The 21,959-nt window shown below is 38.1% G+C and overlaps 1 protein-coding gene across 5 annotated transcripts in view; it reads right to left on the reverse strand.

The window, feature by feature from the left end:
• Positions 1 to 21,959, reverse strand: part of FAM91A1 (family with sequence similarity 91 member A1) — a 39,975-nt gene that overhangs the window by 11,208 nt on the left and 6,808 nt on the right. For 2 of the 5 annotated variants that reach the window (XM_043879832.1, XM_043879836.1), the window contains exons 4-18: positions 20,738 to 20,795; positions 19,979 to 20,046; positions 19,313 to 19,444; positions 17,984 to 18,074; positions 17,514 to 17,576; positions 14,638 to 14,744; positions 14,055 to 14,093; positions 13,398 to 13,510; positions 12,863 to 12,978; positions 11,982 to 12,094; positions 11,566 to 11,652; positions 9,027 to 9,159; positions 5,314 to 5,462; positions 3,696 to 3,830; positions 3,449 to 3,562 (exon numbers count right to left, since the gene is read on the reverse strand). In XM_043879832.1, coding sequence (XP_043735767.1) covers positions 3,449 to 3,562; positions 3,696 to 3,830; positions 5,314 to 5,462; positions 9,027 to 9,159; positions 11,566 to 11,652; positions 11,982 to 12,094; positions 12,863 to 12,978; positions 13,398 to 13,510; positions 14,055 to 14,093; positions 14,638 to 14,744; positions 17,514 to 17,576; positions 17,984 to 18,074; positions 19,313 to 19,444; positions 19,979 to 20,046; positions 20,738 to 20,795 — 1,518 coding nt within the window. Of the gene's footprint in view, positions 1 to 3,448; positions 3,563 to 3,695; positions 3,831 to 5,313; positions 5,463 to 9,026; positions 9,160 to 11,565; positions 11,653 to 11,981; positions 12,095 to 12,862; positions 12,979 to 13,397; positions 13,511 to 14,054; positions 14,094 to 14,637; positions 14,745 to 17,513; positions 17,577 to 17,976; positions 18,075 to 19,312; positions 19,445 to 19,978; positions 20,047 to 20,737; positions 20,796 to 21,959 lie in introns of those variants that run through there. The other 3 variants (XM_043879834.1, XM_043879833.1, XM_043879837.1) reach the window with 3 other exon arrangements.

Genomic DNA, 21,959 nt, shown 5'->3' on the forward strand with positions numbered 1-21,959 from the left:
CTTTATTAACCTCTTAAGGCAATGTGTCTAAAGTGAGCGTACAGGCTAGTGAAAGAACAGGTCAATCAGGGGTCTGCTGAGTGAAGCCTGAATGAGATCCCGTGCATTCATGAGGGTTAGCTGCAGTGCTGAGAAAGAAAAGTGACGGAGGATCCCTGAGTTCCCTGGCACGCTGCGGATCAGGAGTGCTAATCTCAAAAACCAGCACTGAGTGACGTGTATTCAAAATGACTTGCTGCAGCACTCTAACTGTACACAACTAGAGACGACCAAAACGCCTGTCAGCAGGGCACTGATGAAAGAAATCAACGTGCGTATTTTCAGGGCAGCTGCAGAAAAAGGACGCTCTCTACAAAGTGAAACAGAAGCATCTCCAATTGCTAAGTGGAAAAAGCATGGGGCATATCTGTATGTAATTGCTTGCATGTGTATAAAGAAATTCTAGAAGGGTACAGCAGAAACAAATGCGGTTGTCTGATGTGGAGGAGAGTCAGGGAGTGGGGACGGGCCAGAGTGTTAAGAGGGCAGTGATACTTTTCTCTGTGTATCTTTTAATAGTGTTTTATTTTTGAAATGTGAACTTACTGTCAAAAGTTAAATTGAAAAAAATCTATGAATCTAACCCACCTCAGTCCCATGTTACAAACAGCAATTTATTCCTCACATTCAAATAATTACAGTTGTGAATGATAAGCATAAGGCATTTCATTTTATGCTTATATAGTATCATTTTAATAGAAAAGTTAACACTGGGGAGCTATACATTCTTTCCCTTTAAAGAGGATCCACACATTAAACAAATTCCAGGTATTGTGATGTAAAAGAAAAAAATAATTTCAGGGGAAAAAAATCATATTCATTTACTTGGTTCATATAACAACTTGAATATGTTTCTAATATCTTGCTTCTATTCCATTGATACATTTATGATTTCAATCCTAAAAAAAGATGGTTGTTATTTATAAGAACATGGTTTTAATCAAAAATCTTAATTTTGCTGTTTTAAGTTCCAGTAAAGGTAAATCTTTTTTTCCATAAAATTTTAAAGAGACATTCTTTTTTAGAAAAGGCAAAACTCCTTAACAGTTTAAAACTCCTCTCACTCTACTTCCACCACCACTGCCAGTATAGTGAACATCTGAGATCTTCCAATGTACTAAACACAGGCCTAGAGCATTTTATGTTGATCTCCCATCTCAGTCATTCTTTTCAACAATCATATAAAGGTAAGACCTTTTATTATCTCCAATTTGCAGGTGAAGTCACTGAAGTTGAAGGAAGTTGGTTAACTTAACCAATTTAGCCAGTAAGTGGTGGACCCAAGATGTGAACTTAGGTGGTCTGACCCCTCAGTTCACGTCCAGCCCATTCTACTCCGTCATCTCCACCACCACCCCCACTTCGTGTCTGCCCTCCTGACTAATGCATCCTCTCACGGTTTCTACTACTACCCATGTGCTGATGCTGACACTCAAGTCAATCTCTCTTGTTCCATCTCTCATGTGAATTTCAGAATATTTTCAATTACCTCCTAGATATTTCCACCACCCAAATGTCCCACAGGCCCAAAACACACCACGCTCATCTGCTCCCATAAACCAGCTCTTTCTCCTGTGTTCTCAAGTGTGATGCCACTGTTCTTCCACCTTGACAAGCCAGGTTCCTGAGGAATCACTCTTCCTCTTCCCACCTCCCTTCTCAGATATCTGATCAGTTCTATTTATTTTGTATTTCTAGTAATTCTTCCTTTTCATTCTTATTACCGCTTCCCTAATCTAGGCTGTCCTCATCTCTAACCTGGTCTCGAAGACTGAATGCTAATCCTATCTTCTTCCACCCAGTCAATCTCAACAGTCTTCAGGCTGATCTTCTAAATCGCAACTGACCATGTTAATCCCTTGTTCAGCACCCTTCGTTGGCTACCATGGATCTAAAGGGAAAGTCTAAGTAGGACAGTTAAGGTCCACTGCCCTCCAGGGCAGGGCCTGCCTACTGCTTCAGACCCATCTTTGATCACCATCACGTTGCAGCCCACCCCTCAAGATGACATAACAGCTCGCAGGTCGAAGCACACGCTCCCACTTCATATTCCTATTCGTTTATTCAACACTCACTCACTGAGCAACTTCTGTGAGCCAGGCACTATTCCAAGCACTAGGGAACTAGTTATGAAGAAAGAAGAAAAAAATCTCTACCCAAGGATTTATTCATGCTAACCGTACCTCTCTGCCTGGCCTCACTCCCCACTCAATCAGCCTTTTATACTAGCCCAGGTCTCATTTTCTCCGAGGAGCTCTCCCTAAGCCTCTGTCCTTGCCCCAAAGCTAGAATGTACTTCTCCTTAACACTTCCCCTATAACTCTAACCCCCAGCTAAAAACCAGAAGCAACTGCTTACACAACCTTTCCCATCAGAATTGAGTTCCCTGAAGACAGGGACCATGTCTTCTTTGTAAACCCACATTAACTAGTAGTGTACTTGTACAGTGTGAGTACAACTGCCAGTTCAATGAACTAATGAAATCTTTTCGGAGAACCTATTATGTACCAGCAAGTGTGCTGTACTCTTCATAGGCACACCTTCTCATTCCATTCTCTCAACAATCCTAAAGCTAAAAATGCTTCTTTTGGCATTAGCTCTTACCATTACTTCTGTTGTTACACAGTAGATATTACCATCGCCATCCTGCAGATGGGGGAAACTAAGTTTAAGAAGAGTATCTCTGAAATGTTACATACCACTTCATACCAGCCAGGGTGGTTATAATTAAGAAATAAGGTAACACCAAGGGCTGGAGGGAATGTAAAGTCACTTTGGAAAACAGCACAGCAGTTCCTTAAACAGTTAACACATAAACCTACCACATGACTCCACATTTCCACTTCTAAGGATATACCCCAAAGAAGTGACAACATGGCCACCTTGAAACAGGAAAGAAGACAGTCACAAAAGACTGTCTATGATTCCATGTATCTGAAATGCCCCAAACAGGCAGTGTGCAGAGACAGCAAGTGTCGGGGGTGGGGGGTTGGTGCAGTGAGAACTACAGGAAAAGGAAAATGTTGTAGCACTGAGTGTGGTGCTGACTGCAGACATCTGTGAATACACTAAAACCGCTGAATCACACAGTTCAATTGGGGAATATGGTATGTGAATCACATCTAAATTTTAAAGCTACTATTAAAAAAAAAAAACAACAGGGCCACACAGGTAGCAAAGGCTGAGGCTGGAACTCAAAGGTGAGTCTGACTTCAAAGCCCACATTGTTTCCACCACTTTCAATCTGCGAGACAAAGGCCAGGACTAAAATCCTGATCTCTGGTTCTTTATGTGTCAGTTTGACAAATGTCTAATTACTGATGTCTGACTGTGACTCAGCAGAGTCAAACAAATTGCGATCTTTGAAATTAAAATCCAAAACTGATTGTTTAAAATAAGGTAATTGTACCTGAATCAAAACCGCCGAATGTGTCAGGGCATCATTCAACATCGTGAGCACATTTGACGTAGGAACCACCCCAGGATCATGACCCCAAGACGTGATTAATAATCGATCATAACCCTAGGAACAAGAAATAGATAAAACATACCAGGGCATTTAGGAATTTAAAAAAATTAAGAAAGTTATCTAAAATAGTGCTAACCAGTTTCTATCTTCCTCAAAAATGATTTTTAAAAAACCCACAAAAACATACCTGGAATATATCTGGCAGTTTTCGAAGTCTTGTCCCTTTGGACAGCAAAAGAGATGGTGGTCCTTGCCTGGTGATGTGGTAAATGTACAGTTTAAACCAGACAGAACTGACTTCTGGGATAGCTGGTCCAATGTGCTAAAATCATAGAAAAGGTAAAATAAAGCTGTAAATACTTATCTAACGAAGCCAAATTTCACAAGGGACTAAGTATACTCTTAGAGCTAATGCCTCATGGAAGTGTTAACTGTTCTTAGCCTTATGAAGATAAATGTTAAGTGATCCATTCAAGCAGTTTCAAATATATACTGGAATTGAGAAAGCAGTTCTTGTCACTGCAGTTAAAAGAATGGACTCTGGAGCAGTCGGGTTATGTCTGAAACTTGGCTTCATCCCCTCGGCCATATCGCCGCAGGTTACTTAAGGTCTCGTGTGCCTCCTTTTTTGCTCATTTGTAACACGGCAACAAAATATTTACCTCTTCAGGACATTGCTAAAAGTTTAAAACAGTACCTGGCAGCACATGATAAGCACTATATCAAAGTGTTAATTATTACCAGTATTAATTTTTCTCAAAAGAGAGATTATCTATCCTCGCATCCATCTTGCCACTCATTCAATTCATGGATTCCTACTATGCCCACAGGCTGTGTTAAAGAGTAGAAGTATGTATGTGTGGCAGAGGGGAGGGGACACAAAGAATTATAAAACAAAGATTAGTAAATGCAAATCTATACCCACTCCCACTGAACAGAGGACAAAACTGGGCTAAGGGGGGAAGTGTGCTCATGAAGCAGCGAGATCTGCACAGGCAGCAGAATCATCCATGGACCAGAATCCCTTCCTTTATTCTACACCATGAAACATAGCACACCGAGGAAACCAGGCAGGATGTAGCACAATCCTCGCGCTTTGAAAATGGTACACGTCACATGGTACACGCCTTGCCAAGTATACAAATATATGAAACTGATTTATTTTCAAAAAGTAAAAGGCCAGAAGTCATCTTCACAATTTTAAAGGTAACTAGAGTTCTATCTTTCAAGTATAATCGTCTCTTGTCAGCTTATTCGGCATCACAGCCCCACTTCCTAAATACTTTGCTTCTTCCTCATTAAAGTTATCTTAACTTCGAGGCAATCCAGGTTTCCTTCTTAGAGGATCCAAAAACATTCTCTTTGAAATCCTGTTTTCAAGAAGAAAACTGTAATCAAATGTGTCATTAATCACTAGACAATGGTGGTTGGTGGTTTAATCACTTCAATTGCGTCCAACTCTCCACGACCCCATGGACTGTAGCTCACCAGGCTCCTCTGTCCATGGGATTCTCCAGGCAAGAATACTGGAGTGGGCTGCCATTTCCTTCTCTAGGGGCACTAGACAATATATATATACACACATATATGTGTGTGTGTGTATATATATAAAGTACAAATTATACCTCACAAATTGAACATCTTACAACAGCAATACGTACAAAACTGCTTTGAGTTGATGATTTCAGTATCTGCTATCTACAATTTGAGAATCAATACCTAAGACTGTTAAACCTCCCCTTCAAGTTGCCATGAGGAAGAAGAAAATAATGGCAGAGCAGGCTTCCCAGTGGGTCTTTCTTTACCTGAGGGGTGCAGCTGCTGACGGGCCGGATTTCATTGGTGAGAGGAGCCATGGAAACAAGCAATGTGTAATTTTTGTTTAGAACTCTGCTGCAGGTTGCAGGGTCCAAACCAAGAAGGCTCTCACAGCGCAAGAGATCCAGAGGAAAACCTGAATTGTGATCAACCACATACACAGAATGAAAGACTGACAACATGAAACAAAAATGTCGAAGATGAAAATATTGAGAACTGCCTTCAATTCTTTAAATAAAAATTTAAATTTTAAAAAATAAGGTAGAATATCTTTTAAAAAGCACTTTATTTCCTAGGAGGTCAACTAAGACTTTCTAAGATTTAAAGCTAAAAGTCTTTATTCTGATCCAAAGAGATAACAGTCTACTGGTGTTTCTTCGAGCTAACCTTTCACTTTAAATACGTTTGCTTTACCTTACTTCCCCTCCATCATGGCAGTGCCATCTTATGAAAGCCTAAGAGCCGTGGGAAACCTGTTTCCTTCCCTTCCCCAATTTTCAATCTCTATACAAACTTCATAGCCAAACTCTGAACTGACCAGAGGGGCAAGAATTCCTATTTAGAAACACATGCCCTAAACTGGGGTCCAAAAGCATGAGCTCAGAATGCAAATGATATTAAGTGCTCCCACTCTTAATCCTTCTGGAAATTCCAATTCTGTTGCTTCCAAAGAGAGTTCATTGAAACTTCAGAAGATCAAGTTAGCCCTCTAAGCAAAAATGAATCTAAAAAAGGATATGGCTTGCTAAAAGAGCCTAGAAGCCCCGAGTACAGTCAGCACCCAAGATCTTGGTCTTTAATACCATTCACCAGTAAAAGAAACCAGGCTCCTAGAGGAGGAGGCTAATTCCAAGGCTGGAGCAGAAACACAAAGTAAGATAGCTTTGTCAGGAAATAAGGAATTACTCCCCACCAAATTAAAAAAAAAAAAATAGAGGTACAGCAGGACAAGATGAGTCCACTGGCAAAATCTGAGACAACTGTGGCAAAAAAATGATGAGACAATAGTGACTGGTTATAAATCACGGAAGAAATAAAAACTGATATTTCCACACTGAGAATATAAGAGAAAACTTGGTCCCAAATGTTAAATGAGGAAGAAATGGTGAAGTTGGAGGGAAAAAAGATCAATTCGCAGCCATCACAGTAAAGAATGGTTCAGACAAGGATCAACAGAGAATGCTAAATCTAGGAGGAAACACTGATAGAGTAGCATATTTTCATGGTCTTAAAGTGTCTCCCCCTACAGGTTGCTTATTAGTTGTGGGGGGAATAACAGTGGACTATACAATGTAGATATCAGAAAACACACTAACTGGGTAATCATAATTCGCTAATGTCACAAGGACAGACGCTTAATCATAGTTTGTTTAGCAAGCGTTTTGTTCTGCATGATCGGGGGGATATATGAGGCATATGAGGCAAAGGGATTCTGGAGGGAGTCTGTGCCTGGCCTCTCACAAATAAACAAGGGGAGTGACTATGATCTTAACTAAGTTAGACCACACATTGTTTTCATTTTTCAAGCAGTGCCTCAAGCTGTCTAAAATCAAAAGAAATTACTAAGAAATTAGTCCTGTCACAGTTATCAGAGGTTTGCTTCTATGATAGCATCACAAGGCTTTCTTTTTTTTACAATGAATATCAAGTACTACATGATATACTCAAACTATAAATTGCTAATGACATAAAAAAAAAAATTCTTTCTACTCAAAAATAGATGCTTAAACACCAACACTACAGAGTTTCTTCTTTTAAAAGGAGTAAGACTGAGTTATCCCATCTGGCACCTACAAAAAGCTACTTTGTTAACATGGAGGGTATTACGCCCTAATAAAAAGTAAATTCTTTATCTGGAATGAATGGCCTTTTTTTCTATGAATCTAAAATGGTACTAAATTGAAAATAGTCACTTAAGTCATCTTCTGTGGCTCTAATGAGGAGCCCCAGTTAAGAAAGGCTGGTTAGAAGAGTGAAACTTCATAAACAATTGCCGATCAGATCAACGGGAGGGAGGAGCTACTTACATTTTAACTTTGGAGCCACATCAGTTATTCTAAGCAATTAAAGCTCCAGAAACAGTCAACCACTAAATCTGCTTTAAAGGTTAGAATTATACTTGACTTTCACACAGATTAAGTTTAGGTTTACCATTTCGTTGATGATACATAGATTATTCACTATTCATGTGAAAAAGTTTAGCCCAACCCATTAAGCAATAATAGACTGTTCATGAATAAATCAATAAAAACCTTAGTGTTCAAGAGAAGATAATGTAAGGGACAGAGCAAAGGGAAAATATTCAACAGACATGGATTCAAGCCCCAGGTCTTCCATTTACTAATCATATGAGCTTTAATGACTAAATGCACAGGAGATTTAACCAAGAAAAGCTTGAATTTCTTTATCTATAAAATGAGTTACCCCTGGCTGGTCACTAGCACCCTATAACATTCTTGGATTCTAAGATGGGCAGTAGGACACTTCAAATATTCTAACCCATTATCTCTGAAAATCACTAAAAAGTCCAAGAAATTTCAGGGTTTCTGTATCCAGAGATATAGTCAAGACTGTGGCATTCACTGCTAGGTGACATGATTTAATATTTGGTAACCAAAAAATGATTACTATCAACAAATGTTTATGAAAAAGAGCTTTAGTCTCTTGGTACTTGGTGACTTAATACTCAGTTTCAACTGTTAATCAATAACCTACAGCATGGAATCATTTATAATCTGCTAAAGCATAACTCCGAACCAGACACCCTAAAGCTGACGCAGTGGGTCACCAGGTACGGCGTGTCTAGCCTCACTCGGCTGAACTAACCAGAGTTTTTGTTCTCCCCTCCACAACAACTCTTCTGGAGTGACAAATGATCCCATCCTAATGTTTTTAACTGAGCTGAAAAGAAAGCCAGATGCTGGTGAAAGAAGTGGAATGAAAATGGATATGACTAAGAAAATGACGGTTCTTGGCCAGAAAATAGAACTTTTAGGTAAATGAAAGAATGAGTGAAATCAAATGTGATAGTGGTGCCAAAATTCACAAGGCCCCCAAAAGGGAACTCCCATGAATGTCCAAGGACTACAGGATGCAAATACATTCACAGTGTAATGTTCTTACACTGGTGCCCAAGCTGCTGCATCTTTTTAAAAGCACATTCCTGGGGCCACGCCTCAATTCAGGAGCTACCACATCAACTCAACTCAAGTCTGGGAACCCCTTTCTATCACAAAACTGAGAAGGCACACCAAGGCAGCAAGTAAAATACTTCAGAAAATATTACAGCAGCATCTGAAAACAAAGGCCCAGTTTCTTTTCTTTACAAAATGAATTCTTCATTCTTGATGCTTCATGCTTCCTAAATAAATTTTGTCATTTGTCCACCTCTCAAAACAGATGCATGTTTCACATCTGTAGATAGGCATCTACAGATGCCTACATCCCATCCAGTTACTTAAACAAATTAACACTCCCAGTCTTCTTGCAGATAGCTAAACAAATTTAGATACTACAAATGTCAGCGGCACACAAGAGAGGAGAGAAAGTAACATAAGAAATGGCTGATGAATAAAGAAGTTCACAGAACAAGAAATGTCTTAAAATAAGTGATGATTAAATAAGTGAGCATGACTTGTTTAATTTCTTAAAAAGAAATTCCATAGGATCATATCTTCAAAATCGAGTATATTTATCATACCATAACTGGGTTGGTCTGGCTGTGCAGTCTGGGCAACTAGATCTTTATTATGACGCAGAAACAGTATTGTGTTCCTCAGAGTGAGCGCATGGTCAAAGTACCTCTGTGCTTCCCCTTCACCAGTGCTCTGAACCTGAAACAAGAGAACATACAGGCTGCAACAAAAGCCACTTCCATGCCACTCATGCTGGTTTATAACCATAAAGTAGAAATATTTAGATATTATTAAAAATTAGCCTTCTCATACTGTGAAATTAGTTTTCTGCTTGCTCCTTACAAGAAAAGCTATGACCAACCTAGACAGCATATTAAAAAGCAGAGACATTACTTTGCCAACAAAGGTCCGTCTAGTCAAAGCTGTGGTTTTTCCAGCAGTCATGTTCGGATGTCAGAGTTGGACTATAAAGAAAGCCAAGCACCAAAGAATTGCTGCTTTTGAACTATGGTGTCGGAGAAGACTCTTTGAGAGTCCCCTGGACAGCAAGGAGATCAAACCAGTCAATCCTAAAGGAAATCAGTCCTGAATATTCATTAGAAGGACTGATGCTGAAGTTGACACTCCAATACTTTGGCTACCTGATGCGAAGAACTGTCTCACTGGAAAAGACCCTGATGCTGGGAAAGATTGAAGGCAGGAGGAAAAGGGGATGACAGAGGATGACATGGTTGGATGGCATCACCGACTCGATGGACATGAGTTTGAGCAGGCTCCAGGAGTTGGTGATGGACAGGGAAGCCTGGCGTGCTGCAGTCCACGGGGTCACAAAAAGTCGGTCACAACTGAGCGACTGAACTGAACTGAAAAATCAGCCAATCAAAAATTTGCCCAGGCAATACTGAAACACATATTAACCTTAATCTTGGTTGAGCTTCCATTTGACTACACTTTGGAAGGTGACAGAAATTACACCAACAAGTAAAACTAACAACTTCAGCAACAAAGTAATGCCAAATTATAACATTATATGTTCCATATATGATTCAAACAGGGTGCTCAAAAAAGTCTAAGATCTGTATATTCTGCTTTGTCTAGAAAAGTAGTCTAATCCATGGTCACCAATGATGCCACTATTTTATCACCCTGTTCGCAACTCTGCAAGGGACAACGGAGCATGTGACTCAATACAGCAGTTCAGTATCGCTGAACACACAGCTTCAAATCACTCACCAAGGATTCAGAGTCCCTGCTCTGTGCTATGACCTCTTTAGGATGTAGGGACAGAGGAGTAGACAGAACTCCTGCCTTCACTGGGTTTACATTTTAATGCATGCTCTTCTGATACTGAATCAATCACCCGTTCAATATGCAAAAGCACACACAGGCCAGAAGCAGCAGAGAAAACAGAAGGCCAGGTCTACAGGAGGAAATAACTAATTACATTTGCATTACATTAACAAGATCAGCCAATTAAGTTTGATGAAGATGAAGCTTCTTAAAAAATAGCTAAGAAACTATTTTTAAAAACTAAGCTTCAGACTAAAGGGCTTTTCCAAGAATGTCTATGTGGTAAAAAAGAATACAGCTATATAAAGCGTAAAAGAGATCTTCCAATTTGCTGTACTTGACAAAGACCAGCTGAGGTGAAAAAAATAAAAATCTAGAAAACATGTTAAAATGTGCTAGAATATAAAAAATTTATTGGAAAAGATGATACACAGTAAGAAATGGGGCTAAACAAGATATTAAAAGCATTGAGGAAATAGTGAAAATATAAAGATAAAAGTTAAGGAGACAAATTCATAACAAGGATCATCTCAGGCACTAAAAAAGTAAAAATCCTATGGAGAAGGTGGGGAGGAAAAAATGTCATGGTGGTTTTTTGGTTTTTTTTTTTTTTTGAGATATAAAGGAAATATAAAATTACCAAACATTTTCTAAATATACATGAGTTCATCACTAAAGCAAGGAAGGTACTGATATTATTAGTCAAGGAACAGATTAGGCACACAAACGACTTGCTTAAAGAAGCACAGAAGACAGAATAAAATACTCAGGGAATGAAACACACCAAAAAAGGCGATCAGGATTTAGAGTTAAGGGAAACTAGGCTGTACTCACGGGGAAAAAGATGGCTAAAAACAAATATGGCTGAAGTCTTCAAGATGCTAAAAGGGATAGTGAGAGTGGACATAAATACGATACCCAGGGACATTGTTCCAGACTAAGTGGAACAAAAATTTCAAATAAAATTGCTTAAGAGAAGATTTTAAGAGTCATGATGAAAAGAAAAAAAAAATTAAAGGCTATTTTAGAAAAGTGCACAAAAACTGCACATAGACTTTAAGATTTCTGTACCCCATTTCCTCATTAAGTCAAATTATGCTAAGAGCTTAGATGAGGTAAATGACTCTTTGAAAATCACAAAATTCATTCATCCACTCAATATGTTTAAAACTAAATGACTGCCACAGTATTAGGGTGGGAATGAGGTAGGAATGAGCAAGAATATACCAAAAATCTACATAACCAACAACTGATGTTTTACCAAGCAATTAAGAGTCCAAACACCCTGATATCCCATAAGCTACCAAGATTTACCTTTTCTAGTTCAATAAGAAAGCTGTCCAGAGATTCATCTGAGAGTTTGCCAACTTCAAACATTGTGACTGCATGGCTTTTCAAATTCTGCAATAAAGAAACAAAAACAAAACTGAAATGCACCTTATTTGAGCCTATTATTAATAAGTTCTAGCTTTCCCTCTGAATGCTAAGCATCTTATCTTTATACTACGCTTTCCAATATGTTTAACCTCAAGTGTGCATAAAGAGTTGATTTTTTAATTACAAAAGCAGCCCTCACTAAAAAGCTGTCACACTCCTCTAAAGAATATAAAACAAAGCTGGATGCATTTTCAGGAATAAATTCAATACTTAAAAAAAAAGGTATAAGAACACTGAATTATTATGTACCTAACCATTAAACATTTTTATATTTAAATAAGAATTTGACTTACTGGTGAAAGGTTTCCCATCATTAAAAAGGCAGTAAGTGTTGAGTCAAATAGGAACGCGATACGCTTTGTGTATCCTGTAGACAGATTCAAACTGTTTATACTGGCTGTGTCTGCTGGGGGGATAAAAAATATAATTTAAAAATCAAGTAAATGAAAACTGTTCATTACTTATCATTTGCAGTGAGAATGTATTTCATTTCAGTTTTATTTAGTAATTAAAAGTACATAATTAAATACAGGCAATACTGTAAGTCATAAGAAGTCCCAATTCTACCTTACCTCCAACATAGAGAAAAAAAAAAATTTTTTTTTTAAGCTATTCACTTGTGCAGTAAATAATAATAAACCAAGACTTGATCACTGTCAGATCAAAATGACTACCTAGCCTAACCTCTGTAGACAAGTCGCCGGGCCCAGGGAACAGAGCTACCGAGGGCAGGAATAGACGCCACCTGATTGTGCCCTTCTCCTCTCCCCACACAACCATATGCAAGCCCCCTGTCCGCTATGCTCTGCCCCCCTCTGTACCTAAAGGCTTCCTGCGATGGTCTTCATGCACTCACCAGCTGACACACTCTTAGTCATTCTCACCCCAAAACCGTCTTCTCCATGAAGGCGCCCTAAACCCCTCTCACGCTGCAGTGGTTTTTATGGCTACACTCTCCAGACTCAAGTTTTTAGAAGGAAACTATTGTATTTCCTATCAATTTTATATCCCTAAGATCTAGCAGCAAATGGTAAGTACTCAAAGACTACATACTGAATGAAGAAAATCCAGACCAAATCACAGATTAACCGTAAGCCTGGAGAGTTAGCTTTATGAGTATATGTGCAGACACATGGCTTATCTACAGACAGGCTCAAGCTGAGTCACCACTAACCTGGGTCTTCTTGACTGTTTGTATCCGTGTCAGTAGCCGATGAAGCTTCCTGTACAGGGCTCCTACTTTCCCCGCCATCCCATGACAGAAGCATCTTCTGTGGATCTAAAGTACTCCTGTTAATGACGAAAACAGTCACTTTTAAAAAACCATATAGATGACCATATACAAAAATAGCCACTGAAGTCAGTATTGAGGTTACGAACATTCACCTAAATCCACTCTTACATTCAGGCCCCAAACTGAGATGTAGCCCTAAAATATTCTGCACCCACAGCAAAGGTTCTTAACTAAACCCATGGACAGGCTTCAGGGAATCTGAGAACATTTTAAAATTATATGTAACATATAGTATGAGCTTTTCTCTAGGCAAAGTGTCATAGTTTTCACCAGATTCTAAAAAAAAATTCCAAAACACACAAGATGAAACACCACTAATATATAGGGTTCAATCTGCTGAATAAGTAAAATTTTGTACAGAAAACTGAATTTTTTCCCTCAAAACAAAATCTCTCATACTAAATAAATGAGTTACTTTAATCTGTTTACGGATGGAACATTCTTCCACGATGAATGAAGCTGATCCAAATTTATTACTTGTCCTTTCTTGTGGGCAAACCCCAATCGGCAGTACATTGATACAGCATTCTAAAAGGAATATAAAGGAAATGAGTATCTGAAATAAACTAGATGTCAGAATGTCTGTAGACAGAAGAAAATATTATGGATTATGTTTATAGAGATCCTCAAATATTTTCATCCCACAGCCAGAAAACAACATTTTCAGTAGGCCTGGTCTTCCCCTAAGATCTCCACATAGGCAGGAAAGGGAAAACCTCCAACCTTCTGGCTTGGCCCTCCCTAGATCCACCCCCCACAAGAAGTGGGAGTTGTTGACCCTAGATCCACCCCCTCCAAGAAGTGGGAGCTGTTGCTCTAACTGACATCACTGCAAGACACTGTGACTTCAGTACAAGGCGCTGGTCGGGCTGCTCCCTGCTGGGCACAGCCGGGTGAGGACAGCTCTCACTCCCGGCGTGGCATACTGCTCAGGGCTCTGGTCTTGCTCTGCTCTTCTTCCTCTGACAGCTAATAAGCATCTCACTGCTTCCGCTTCTCAGTATCAAGACAAAAATCTATAATCCATTCAGTGTTCATATTACGAGTGAAAACGAGTAGGAAAATTACATACCTTAACCAGAGACAGGTCTATCTCAAGAACATTTGCAAGCTGGAAAAGAAAATTAAAAATTATTTTACATCCTAAGAATTATCAGTATATCATAATAAACAGTTATAGATAACTTATCCATCACCAGCAAAATTTAAATTATTAATAATGGAAATACTAAATAAATTTGGTAAGCAGAATTTTCTTCTTTCCTTATCTTTAAGACACTTAGAGTAATACAAATCCAGGCAGTGACCCTAACAACTTAGTGTGAATTATAATTACTTGAGCTACTTTAATTAGAAGTTTAATTAGAATTACTTAGCTTTAATTTTCTCTCATTTAAAATGAAAAAATTCTAGATCAGTCGTTTACAATGCTTTTACTATAAAGTCATATAAAGTTATTCAACCAAATTATAACTATATACATATGCAGGAAGTAACTTAAGAATAGTGACTTAAGTATATAATAGTCTAAGATCTAACCATGTACGGATTTTAAAAATATTTTAGTTATATCATTAAATAATTTTATCTACTTTACACAAACGTATTTTATAACCTTGAGGCTAAATTCTTTCATAAGATGCTGTCACACTTACCTCTGCAACATTAGTATGCTCATCTATTGACACAAATATCTTATAGAGCAGAGTTTCAAAATAATCACCTTGCACTCTATTCATTACAAAACCTTCAAGAGGAGGAACTAAAATAAACAAAAACAGATGTTTCTCAGTGATTTAATTTTATAAAAGAAGAAAGTTTTTTTCAAATATCTATTCAAAAAGAGACCTCCAACTTAGGAAATGAATTTAGCTTTTGATTCATTTTATCAACTCCACTGCAAGTTTTTCTAAAACTCCCAAAGTAAAGGTCATATACAAAATGCTGTCTACACATAGTGGACTCTGATGGCAGAGCATAAATTCACAAAAGTAATTTCACTCCCAGGGACCGCTCAGCATTACTGAGGCAGAGAAGTGCTTACAGGCGTGGACTCAGTAGAAAGGCAAGGGGACTGAGGTTTCTTCAGAATGGGGAAGCCCGCCAAGGGTATGTTTTTGATCAGTCTTAGGCAGCAGGATGTCTGGTCTGAAGCAGAGAAACAAGGGCTTCGAGCTGCCGTGCTATACAAAACCAGGGGGACATAAAGTATCAGCTCGCTGTCGTTCTCCCATCTTCCCCGCTCCATCCTGACAAAAGGGGAAACCCGTATGTGTGACTGCCATGTTTATCACTGATGTAATTTGCTCTTTGGGGCTTTCTATTCTGTATCCTTCTTAATGGGAAGAGGGTCAAAACCTGTGTCAGCACAAGAGGCTGCCCAGTCGCTACTGTCCACCTGGCAGTATACTCACTTCTCTCCATCTCTTTGGTCCAGATGCCCTATTCCGATTTACTAGGCTGCTCTTCCCGACCATAATGAAGAGGCACTATGCTTGCCTTGGCCAGTCTCCCCTGTGGGCACACTTCCCTTAAAAGCATTCTGGGAAGAAGACGTGTGCCTAGATCACCGGATGTCCCTGTGTCCTCTGACCCTAACACTACCTTACTGCACCCAAAACCTAAAAGTATTCCCAACAGAGAGCTATAAGACAAAACTCAAGTGAGCAAATGAAGACACTGTGAAGAACCACAATGTACACATCAGGCAGGGTAGGCTACCCAAGTTACTGCTCTGTCTCATGGCATTTTCTGATTTGGTGCTGCCCATGCTTCTAATCACCCAAGAACTGTTAAAGATCAAAGGTTTCTTTTTAGAAATATTTCAGCAATCCCATTTTTTTAATATAATTAATTCTTTTCCTACATTATCAACTATGTGAATAAGAAGTGTCAAAATTTACTGAATAGTTACTAAATGCCAGGCTATACTACTAGCTGCTTCATATATACAATTTCACTTAATCCTCTTAATACCAAGAGTTGTTAAAAACTATACCTTATCTTAGAGATGAAGAAACCAAGGCACTAAGAGGTTAGAAATACACAATTTACATTTGGGCAAAAAGAATTAGAAACTCTTTATCTCTACATAAAGAGATACAGAATAGTCTTCAATATATATTAAGTTAAAAAAGCAAAGCATGCGTTGGATACATCATTTAGGTAAGAATAAAATCACACAAAAAAGGATATATATATATATATATATATTTGTGCATAGTACGTTTGTGAGAGAGTACATAGGCAGCTTAGCAGTAGTGGCCAAAAGAGAAACTGAGTAACTCAGGGCAGGCATCGGAAGCTAATGTTTTTATACTCTTTTGTAAGTCTAGTATTTTATAATCCTAATTACTGTCTACTCAAGAAGACATTAATAAAATAAAGAAAAATACCTGGAAATAGCAAAGAAAATTATTTTTTAGAAAAACAAAGGACAAGGAAGGCCTGGGCATAAACACATATAAACACAAACAAACCATAAAGGTCAGGACACTGGAGCATGACAACCCGATATGAGGGAGTATTTTTGTAATAAGCCCGATCACTCAGTTGTTAACAGTAAGGTCCCTGGAATTTTTTGACACTCTATATATTTGATTACACAAATATCTTAGAGTGCAGACGATATCACAAACAAGAATAGCTAAAAGATATGATGGAAAACGCACTTACAACACATAACCTTAATGTAACAAGTGCTTCTACAAATTGGTAAGAAATCTAACCTATAGAAAAAAAGCTCTCCTGTGTTCAAAGATGTTAACCACGTCACCAAAATAAATAAATAAGGAAATGATCTAAATAACCAGCAACAGAGGAATGGTTTAGTAAACTGAAAGCCTGTTGTTCTTGTTCGTTTGTTGTTTAGTTGCCAAATGTGTCTCTTTTGCAACCCCATAGACTGTAGCCCACCAGGTTCCTCTGTCCATGGGATTTCCCAGGCAAGAATACTGGAGCAGGTTACCATTTCCTTCTCCAATCAAACCTGTGTCTCTTGCACTGGCAGGAGGATTTTTTACCACTGAGCCACTTGGGAAGCCCCAAATTGAAATATACAAGGGTCTTAGTATTGATTTAACTTGGGGAGGGAGTGAAGAAAGGAGGAAGAGATAAGCCAACAATGATGGTCATTACATGAAAAAAAAAAGACACAGATATGTCTGGTGAAAATGAACAACATACAATTCTATGATATTACTGAATACATGTAGAAACTTATGCAGTGAACGAGGTTTAAAAGGTGACATAAATTTATAAAGACACTGATTTAATTTAGGATTGTAAGAAATTTACCTTGCATTTCTATTTTAATACAGTGTTTACACCACCATAAGATAAAAATAAAAAGGAGGAATTTAAGTAAAATCACCACAATGTGCTGTAACATAATGAGGAACAAATGGTTTTCTTTGAAAAATTCTAACACAAAGGTCCCAAGATGATGTGTGTCTAACTTATTAGGGTGATACACAGTGCCAGCAGCTAGCAGCCATTCAAAAAACATTGAGAAATATTACCACATACTCACCTGCTATACAACTGTCATCAGATATTGGTACATCCAGATAAACAAATCCTTTGTTATATAAACCTATAGAAGCAAAAGTATCTTGTTTTAGATGAAACAGTAAACATTAGTAGTTAAAAAAATAAAATAAAAACTTTATTCTTGATTTTCCATAGATTCTTACAACTTAATGGTATGTGAAAAAGACAAGACAGAAGAAAAAAAATATTATCAAAGCTTTCAAACTCTTGGTTTCCCTCAAATGCTCAGAACTGTAAAATTTTTCTTATGATTCATTCACGTAAATTTCTAATCTATGTGACTAATTACAGCCACACAGGAAAACAATGAACAAAGGTCACATTTCAAACAATACCACACCTTAAGAAATATTACTATTCTTATCTAATTGATAAATGATTGCTACTAATTGTTGATGGCTTAAAATAAGTTTTTATGTTGACAGAAGACCATTTCTACTAACCACTTACTATGGACTACATTGTAATCTAGTGATCCAGAGAGTTGAGGGCCTGCATCAATGATCTTATCAATAGCGCATTTCTCAGGCAAAGTGCATATCTAGGAAAAGCAAAATATTTTCAATTAAGTTCTGTCCAAATTAACTAATTGATAAGTCTCCTCAAATCTATTTATGTTTAAACCAATGATTATATGTCATTAATTAAATGAACTACCTGTTGTATTCATTCTTTACTCTAGAATTCAAACAGAAAAGGCTATGCACATAACCATCAGTTAAGGTGCCAAAGCATGCTATCAACGGAACTCACAAAACAAGTAATTTTAAGTGCCAATACTTGCTGATAAGTAACATGTTCACTAATAAATACTAATATTTATTCACCCTTTTTGAATTGAAATCTGATCAACATACTGATTCTGAATCTCTAAAATCAAAAATTACTTCACATGGCACAGGATTATTTTCAGTGACAAAATCACTATCTTATGAAAGAGTCTGGTATCTTTGCTTGGAAGTAAATGCCCTGAAGCAGAATTTCTAAGCCTTGCACTCAGTGGATTTATTCTGTCCTCGGAAGTAAAATAAAAAGCAAATTAAAAAGAAGTCCACATGCTCACTTAATTCCTTCAGCCTCAGGGATATGACTGGTCTCTAGGCACCTCCTCTACTGCTCCACCTCCTTCCTCTAAATCAACATCTCTTCTTAAATGTATATAGCTTGTAACAAATGTGGTCTGACCACTGGAAATAGCATTTCCCTTGATCTTGACCTTAGTGCTCTATCAAGCACCTAACACTTGAGTACAATATTTCAACACAGTGATTTAAGGGCACAGCAAACTGTCCGAAATAAAACCCTGGACTTTACTCCACTGTGACCAGAGTCATTATTTCACTTCTCTGTGTTCATTTTCCTCACATGTGAAATAGGCTACAAACAACCCCACACCACTGGGGTTGTTATGAGAATCAAATGAGACAATATAAAAAGCACTTGGAACAGTGTCTGGCACCCTGAGCACACACTAAGCGCTCAAAAAGTGTTATCAATGTTACTGCTGGTAGTTGCGGCATCACGTCAACCGTACATGAAACATCCATCTAATTAAATCCCCAGATGACCGGACATGAACCACATCAAGTCTCTCTCATTAATAAAGAGTATTTTCGAAACTTACCAATATTCTCGCCTACTGAGATCATTTACAATTTTGAATTTAAGTTTAATTTCCTTCAGGAACACCAAATAGTGTCACGTTTTTTAAAAAATTCTGCAACTATAGTTAAATATAATTTTTTTTAATAAAAATGCTTAATTTCTAAAGATACCTACCTTTATGTCATCTTCTGTGATATATGCGGCCTGCACCACCCACCAGGCCTCTATGGCAATTTCCACTGGCTTTACTGGTAAAAGATCACGTGCCGTTTTCCTTCTGAAAAATTTCTGCAATGGTTCAAATATCTGAGAATTTGCAATCAATCTAAAATTACTATTTTCTTTTTTATTAATCATGCTATAACAAGATCATTTCTAATAGGCTAAATATCTTTTAAAATTCTCACATTTTAAAATCTAAGGTATTTTAGATATACTGAATGGAGAAAGTCATTCTTAAATTATTTCAAAATAAATTACTTCAAAATACTTATCATTAAATCTGAATCTAAATCCAGATATTCAAAAGAAACCCAGGTGAAAATGTGTATCAATTTCACTCATAAACTGAACCATGGGAGTGGAATGACTTAGGTTAGAAAATCAATGGAGCAGATTTTTAAAAATAAATGAAGCATCCTATGCCTTAAACATTTTAAATTCAATAAGCACTTAAGCTATAACCTAGAGATACTGATGAGCTGTTTTTGTATTGTTTCTGTATTAAGCATACTTTATTTGATCCAAGAAATCACAATTCATTATTTCTACTACTTATAAATTTAACAAGACTGTGTGATAAGAGGGACAAGAAATGAGAAGGAGAAACAACTAGCTTACTTTTGATGATCTGCACTGATTCATCAGATCAATGTATTGGTTTCTTCCTATGCCAAGAAGCCTTAGACCTAAAAGAAAGAGTCTTTCTTTTAAAATCATTGAATACATCTTGAAAAGTCAGTACACACCCAAGTCTACTAAGGAAAAAACCTTTGACTTTTGTTTCTCTTTTGATTATTACTGACAATTAGGATCAAATTAAAAAGAAGTCTTCAAACGAAATACAAAAGAAAACCAATTGGGAGAGAGAAATTCATGCTGACACTTTTGACAATGCTAAATGAGAAAATTTTTTAAAAGCAGAAGTCCTCCCAATTCCAGGAAGTCAAAGTGTACTTCTCAGCAAAAGTTTCTTCTTAACACAACAGAACTGTCACATTTCAAATAGACACACTTCATTAAAATAAGTATAATATAAAAAAGGCAGCGAATTTTGTTAGTAAAAACCATGTATTTTGCTGCAAAAATACTGTGAGTGAATTTTCTTCCTCATTTAGTATATACCACAGCCCAAGTATGAAAAGGCACTTCACTGTATAGAAAGAGACTAGTCCCCTTTGTCTGATTCTGCCACTCCAAAATATCCCTCTCTTAGACATTTAAAACTAAATCTCATACCTGACTTATACCACCTGATAAAATTATCAATAATCTTGCTTATGTTCTCATCTTTCATGTTAAAATCCACACATTACAACACAGACAAGAGCACACATGCACAAAGACACTAAACATTACCTGGCTCAGAGTAATACTTACAGTCAGCAGCAGTGAAATTGGGCAATGAATCATAACTTTTCTCACTGTTCATAATGTCCTTTTATAAAGAAAAAAAAGTAAATGTTAAATGCAAAACGTCCTTACACAAAACACTGAGATCGGAGTTTGGCAACCCAGGGCACACATGTCACACAGCGGCACATACCACGTGGTCTCCTGTCTAATAACTGAAGGTCAGGCTTTCAGGTCTGGGTTCCTCACAGTGCTGTGAAGCCCAGACAGTTGCCCTGCAACCTCTGCCCTGCAGAGGCTATGCAAGGAATACCTCCCTTCGAGCTCAGGGTTGCAGGCTCTCCACACTTCATACCTGATCCTAGACTCCTACCCCAGGACAAGAGAGAATCCCAAGAGAAGGCCTGACAGTGGGTCACGGCACTGCCAACAAAGACCTAACCACTTGGTAGTCTTTGCTCCTCCAAGTCGCAACCAGCAACACAAAGTCAGTATCTGGCTTCTTCCAACCCTCATCTGTTTCTCTAGTAATAAACCAGCTGTTTACTGTGGGGATAAGACCCATTTCCAACCCAGAAGTTATACCCAGTGGTTTAAGAACAGAAATCAGAGAATAGCAAGCACATGGATGCAACTGAAAGCTGGAAACTGGGACAAAATCTCGCTCTGTTATCTCCCCCAAGCCTGTGGAGGACACCAGGAAAATATCAGAGAGACAGCAACAACCACTCTACGTACTGCTCAGCGGCCACCTTCTGTACGCTGCCCTGGTTCCAGGGAAAAGGACTGACAGAAACCCCGCTGCCAGGCCTCAACCTTTACTTTGTATTTCCTCCCAAATTGAGAGACAGGAGACACGGGGCGGTAGCAGTGCCTTGGAAAGGGGGCTTAAGAAGACAGGCAGAGGGAGCTCCTGTGAAGGCAGCCTTATCCTAAGGGCAGGTAACCTCATCTCTACCGCAGGCGCCCAGCTCCTTCCGTTCTATGTGCCCTCTGCTCTTCAAGGGGCCAGTGAGCCCAGAACAGCAGCACTCAAACAGAATTAAATCACCACTGAATACCAGATAAATACTGCCCATTTTTACATAAAGCTCCCTTAAAAGCAGTATATAAACTAGTACTTAAGGCTATTCAACACAAGCCTAAACACTGCCTTTGGAAAAAGGCTAACATCTAAAAGGTAATAATCACAGAAAGATTAGCAGTCAGGACCAGTAATCTATTTCTACTCTTCTGACACATGCATTAT

This window comes from Cervus elaphus, chromosome 21 (genome assembly GCF_910594005.1).
Source record: "Cervus elaphus chromosome 21, mCerEla1.1, whole genome shotgun sequence".
Taxonomy (NCBI): Eukaryota; Metazoa; Chordata; class Mammalia; order Artiodactyla; family Cervidae; genus Cervus; species Cervus elaphus.